Source organism: Falco peregrinus, chromosome 4 (genome assembly GCF_023634155.1).
Source record: "Falco peregrinus isolate bFalPer1 chromosome 4, bFalPer1.pri, whole genome shotgun sequence".
Classification (NCBI taxonomy): Eukaryota; Metazoa; Chordata; class Aves; order Falconiformes; family Falconidae; genus Falco; species Falco peregrinus.
In genome coordinates, this window is record NC_073724.1 from 56,170,849 (window position 1) to 56,176,848 (window position 6,000).

A 6,000-nucleotide genomic window follows, 5' to 3' on the forward strand; every position below is an offset into this window, starting at 1 on the left:
ACGTTTAGAAGAGAACCCTTCTTTTCTTTCCTCCTGACCTTCAGTTTTACTCCGGTACCTGGCAGTAATCTCCTTTGGAAATTTAGCTTAATCTGAAACTTGCATTCAAGTTGCTTCAGTTTGCATTTCCTTCAAAAACAAAATTTAAAGTCTTGAGCCATTTAAGCCCTTTTGGGAATGTTAATCTTTATACGTTCCCATTGCTTACTGGTTATTCATTTATTGTAACAAAGGTGTTCATCGTATCACTAGTAATGTGCTGCTGGACTCCACTGGTGCATTACTTAATGCGAGTGTTTCATTTATAAAAGCATATATGAGCTACTTTTTCCATTAGACTTAAAGCTGGTGGCAAAACAGGTTTTCATTTGACTTTATTAGGAACAAACCTGAACTCTAGGGGAAAAAATATCTTTTCATGTACGATAATCGAATACAAATCATAACTTACATTGGGAATACACTAAAAGTAAAATTTTCTCAGAAATCCTAATTATTTAATCTTTTTATGTGTCTGGAATCTTATGTCACAAGAGTGAAACCCTGTTACAGCCTTTCCTTGAGCTTTCATTATACTACATGTACATACCACTTAAGTGAAAAGGTAGGTTTTGGTGTTTTTTGCAAGTTTTTTCTCACCATTGATTAATAACCTTCTGCTTAGAGACATTGTATGCAGCATAGAAGGGATGATATGAAACTCCCAATATAATGTACATTTCATTAAAAAAATAATTTTCTGTAGAATCTTTAGTATTTAGATGAAACCTCTCAATTTTCAATTGATAATTATTTTATGCAATTTTTTTTACAGAAGCAATAAGAAGATGTTTGAATTGTTTGCTCTTCACCAAATGATCCAAGAACTGCATAGGGCTACAAATCCAGATCATGCTTTCCTCTGTATAAACCTCAATTCAATTCTGTTGAATTTGGGATCGTTGAGGAGTAACTCTCTTACCTCCAGTCTAAGCACAAGTCACTAGCATTATCTTTCTATCTGCCTGTTGCTCTGCGTAATTTATACCACCTGCATATGTTACTTGAAATTTGGAATTTTTTTTAATACTGTTTTATATAAATAAATTAAGCAGAACCTCAGTACTGTATAAGTTACTTTGTATCTTGTGGAATCTCACTGATACTTGCCTCTTTCATAAAAAGGAAATTGAAAAATTGCATAATATGATAAATCACTTTTCAGTACTTTTTAAAGTGAACTAATGTTGCTGTTCTGAATGACTCATGCAATCTAAGGAATTGGATCCCTTGAGTAAGCAGATCAGAAATACCAGCCTTTCCTTACAGGTATGAATTTTAGTTACTTTTAACTCTTCAGAGAGTTTTACAAATTCATTTCTTTTTATGGTTGATAAGTAAAAGACAGGTATCTTTTGAGATAATTACACTTTTAATGATTAAAACCAGATTTTGCTTTAATATAACTAGACATGTTGAATGAGAAATTTTGTTTTGATTTCAGAATGTCATAGTGTTTGATCTTTTCCTGTATTTCTGTAGCGTTTAGTATTTTGTCCTGCTTCGAATGAATTTCTAGTGTAACTTTGAGATGTAGTATCTCTACAAAAGTAAATAAAAGCTTTTCTTAAAATACCTGGTAATATTGATCCCTGATGTAAAAATTATTGTATTTTATTGTTTCTGCTATATTTTGTCTTAATTTGCAATACAGTCCTCATAGTATCCACATTTCTGAGTGCAATGAATATGTTTTTTGTCTGCCACCGTTCAGTGTTCACAAGTTCTTACTCATAGGAAATAAGATACTTTTTAAAAATTCAACTTAGTCTTCCATTTCTGATTTGTACTGTAATTACTGAAACTCTGTAATTGTAAAATTGAAACGGCAGTTAAAATTTAAAGATCTGTTGTATGTTAGTCTTTGAATAACACTGGCAATCAATATAAAACTTCAGAGGGGTTTACTTCTCATTTTCATACTTTTTTTTTTTTGTTTTCCTTTGGTTTTTTTACCAGAAGTCTTTGAACTGAGTCTTTGAAGTTTAATTCTAACTGCAAATATTTTTCTAGCAATTTGATGTACATTTCTGACACACTTTCCTATGAAAGGCCTCTACACCAGATTTGGCAGAGTATGAAGGGAGAGCAAGCAGTGCATGCTTTTTGGGCAGGAAACCAATTTTAGGTAATTTTTAAATAACACTATTCATAGCTAAAAGCTTTTGCTGACAGTGTTTTGGAATAAGTATTTCTTCATCAGTAGTTTTGGTTTTCCGTCAGATTTACCAGCAGTGCAAAATCTTGCATATACCTTTGGCTGGAGACAAAATTCTCATATTTAGGAAGTGTGTTCCCAGTCCTTATGTGCTTCTCCATCTGTTTGGTCATTAAAAATACTAGAAAATTAATAACCAAAAAAAGCTATAGAAAGTTGTTAGGTTTCCTGTATCCACAGGAATGTTGATTGTGCTCTTGGCTTTCAAACTTCATCACTGTTAATCTGCTAATCTTCCTTGTGGTACCAATTTAACACAATGTGTTCATCTAATAATGGCAAAGGTAATGCAATAAAAGAGGTGCATAGAGTATGGTGTAGTTTTTACTATTGGTCCCTTGTGGTTTATATGCAGTAGCATTTACAGCCTGAAAAGATGAATCACTGTTAATTTCAAGTTTTTATCATCTAGAATGTTTCTGTTAAAATGCAAAAAAAAAAAAAAAATTGAATCTGTTAAATATTAATGCAGTTAAATTGATGAACTAAGGATGAGACTAAAAATTTTGATTTTTAAGTGAATTTAACTAAATATTCTTTCTGTGAAGAAAAATACAAGTTCTTGATTTCACATTCATGTTACAGTAAGCACAAACAGAAATAAATTAATTCTACAAATAAATATGAAATGTCTTGTGAGGAATAGTTACTTCTATAAATTAAAAAAGCTATAATAAAGTTCCAAAATGTGTATGTCGATTTTCAACTCAGGATAATAATTCTTGCGCAGAAAATGGAAGTCACAAATACACTTTAGTAGAGTCATACAGAGGCTAGACTTGCAATGGTAGAAGTGATTTTTTTTTTTTTAAGCCAGTTGTTGACAGACAACTTACAGTAGTTCCTTAGGACATTGTCATAAAACTTTCAGTGAATATCTTTAAAGAATATAAACCATGCCATGGTTTTTCCCAGATTTATTACTAATCAATCCTGTTAATGCAGAAATATTTATGAAGCCTCCTAATATCTAGAAAGGTAGAACAGTGATGGATTTGGAATTGGTTTTATTTGCGTTGGTTTATTTGCATCAGGTTTTCAGTTTGCGTTGGATTGCATCTTTAAGTGTGCATGGTTTTATGAGACCTGCAGACTATAAATACAAGTGGAAAGACTGTCTTACAACAACATGATTTCAGGATCCAAGACTTCAACGGAAGTAAAATGCCTGTCTACCAAAAATGGAACTAAAATGACTGGAAATTAGAAACTGAAATAGAGATTTTAGATCTATTCTGTTTAAAGTTGTAATTGATTATCTAGAGTAAGCTAATTAATAATGGTTTCTACATTAAAAGCATAGATAACCTGGCTTGCCTTTGTCATTAACAAGCAGAAGTAGGTACTAGGATAAATACTGTACCAAAACCAGTTATTTCTATATTTCTACTTCTAAATATTTGGTATATCAAGTGTTGTACACACCTGCCTGTTGTACTTGTCTTGAACATCAATCCTGTGGGCCAGCCTACCCCAGCTGTCCACACCGGTCCATGTTGTGGCCTTGCTCAAACACCCCCATCCTGTTACCATTCCCTGAGTAGTCTTGGCAGTCTCCGTGGAGAAGGGGAACGGAGCAAGTTGGTTGCATTCCCTGCTGTCTTGTGGGTTTGGTTTGGTTTTGGTTTTGGAAGGATGGATTTCTGTCAGGCTGGCCACGCTTTGGGCATCTCTTTATATAGTCTTGCCTTCTCAAATGGAATCTAGAATTTCCTGGAGGTTTTTTGGTTTTGTAGCATTTGGGTACTATAATATGAGTATGAATTTCTACTACTTTATCCTTCATTCGGAAGACTGTCTACAAGAGGCATTTGAATAAGTTAACTGTAACTCCAGCTATTTCCCACGGTTCCCAAATCCCTGAGGAAACATGGTTTATGTGATCACTGTTAATCAGCATTCCTGAAAAGGGATACACTATTTTGAGTATGCCAGCCACCTCTGGCCAGATTTGGCAGCAGGCAGGAGTATCAATTTTCAACCATTTTTTTGAGAGAATTTGAGGAGAAAAGAGAGGTCTTATGAATACTTGTGCTTAAAAGAAGGGCAGAGACTCACGCTTTTTGGGAGCAGCCAGCTGGTCAGTCAGAACATGTGGCTTCAGACTTCCTACAGTCTGCCATGTCTTGCTTGAAGGTAGGTCTTCAGAAGTGAGCAACTACCATCACTGGCATGAAACGAAGAAAGTTTCTGGTAGTTGCAACCTACCACTTTAAAGGAAGATAAAGAATTAAGCTGTATTTTTTTGTTGCTGTTTTTTTGGCCCAGCTGTGAGAGTCCTCATTAGGAAAGTCAACAAGATGTTGTATCTGCTCATGTTAGTATAGTTTTCATCCCAGAAAAGGCTACTAAATTTGAAGAGAAATAGTTTGGTGTTTTGTTTTTGTTTGTTGTTTTTTTTTTAACAAACCTATCTGTTGTGGAATTGTAATCACCCTTGCTGTTTATCAAAGGCTTCTTATCAATAAATGAGCAAGACAGTATTTCAGACCTGATCTACAAAGTCTAGATTTGGCAGATCTGTAAGAAAGGTTGTTCCCTGGATGGGGGACAGTTATATTTGCAGAAACTTGGCAGATCTAAATAAAGAGGGCTAACATTAGCCAGCCTGCACAGTTGTGCTCTGTTCCTTCATATTTGGGATTTTCACCAGCTGATAAAATGTCTGTCTCTTAAAGTGGGATTTCACAGTTATCCTCCAGTTTTCCTGAACATGACTGGCTTGCATCTTTTCTAATGTTATATAACTGAATTTAATATATTATGGGGGAAAATTTCTTGTAGCAGATAAATTAACTTGGAAGGTGAAAGTATGCTGAAGGCAACATATTTTTGAGGAACTTTTATTCACCATCAGCATCAATGTCTAAAATATGATTTAACTTACCAGACCAGATTTTAAAAGGAGCTGTAAGTAGAGCTCATAATTCAGACCTATGACACTGGATCCTTTAATTATATACTGAGTTTTTCACCTAAAACTTATATGGCTTCAGGGATTTTCTATCATGGTCTGATAGAAAGCGTTTATCTTCAGGGTAACGTATTTAAATGTAGTGCAGAAAGTCTGAAAATTTGATCTATAAAACAATTCAGTAATCTTCCACTTTCCAAATGGTTAGAGGAACTGTGGTGGCAAAGCAGCGACCCCTTTTGCTCCTCTCAATGATATAGTGCTCCCATGTTTTTAAAACTCACACAAATTATTGCAAAAGTAGTAGTGCTGTGCAACGTTGTGATCCTACCCTTGACATCCCCCTGAGAAACGCTGTGATGAGCAAAGGCATCTTTATGTGTTATACTGACTCTTGTAGTGTGATGTGTCAAAACCACCACTATCCATTGCCAAAAATAGATGCATTTTGGGCTGACAGAAGCCTTTAATGCCATCTTCTGAGCATGGTTAGGAGCATTCCTGTTTGTTTTGTTTTTCATGTAATTTTGAAAGCAAGTGTATCATATATTTATGACTACCTGATCACTACTAGAAGAGGTAACTTTGAACAAAACCACTGTTTACTTGTTTGTAGCTACTTTTTTTGAGTGAATGGTCCTGAGTTGAATTTTAACGAGAAGTAACTCACAAGACATTTTGATCTCTAAAGTCACACCTAGAGAATTACCTGAGAAAAAGAGATCTGAGAAGCCCTATTATTTTTTTTTCCAAACTCAATTCTCTCTATACCCATTACTCAAGGATATTTAGACATTTCCCAAGGCATGTGTCCCTGCATATAGGACCT

The 6,000-nt window shown here is 34.5% G+C and overlaps 1 protein-coding gene across 4 annotated transcripts in view; it reads left to right on the forward strand.

Moving 5' to 3' along the window:
• Positions 1 to 3,568, forward strand: part of CCDC138 (coiled-coil domain containing 138) — a 42,119-nt gene extending 38,551 nt beyond the window's left edge. For all 4 annotated transcript variants that reach the window (XM_055802488.1, XM_055802487.1, XM_055802485.1 and 1 more), the window contains one exon: positions 815 to 3,568. In XM_055802488.1, coding sequence (XP_055658463.1) covers positions 815 to 986 — 172 coding nt within the window. In that variant the 3' untranslated portion in view covers positions 987 to 3,568. The remainder of the gene's footprint in view (positions 1 to 814) is intronic.
• Positions 3,569 to 6,000: the final 2,432 nt, after the last annotated feature.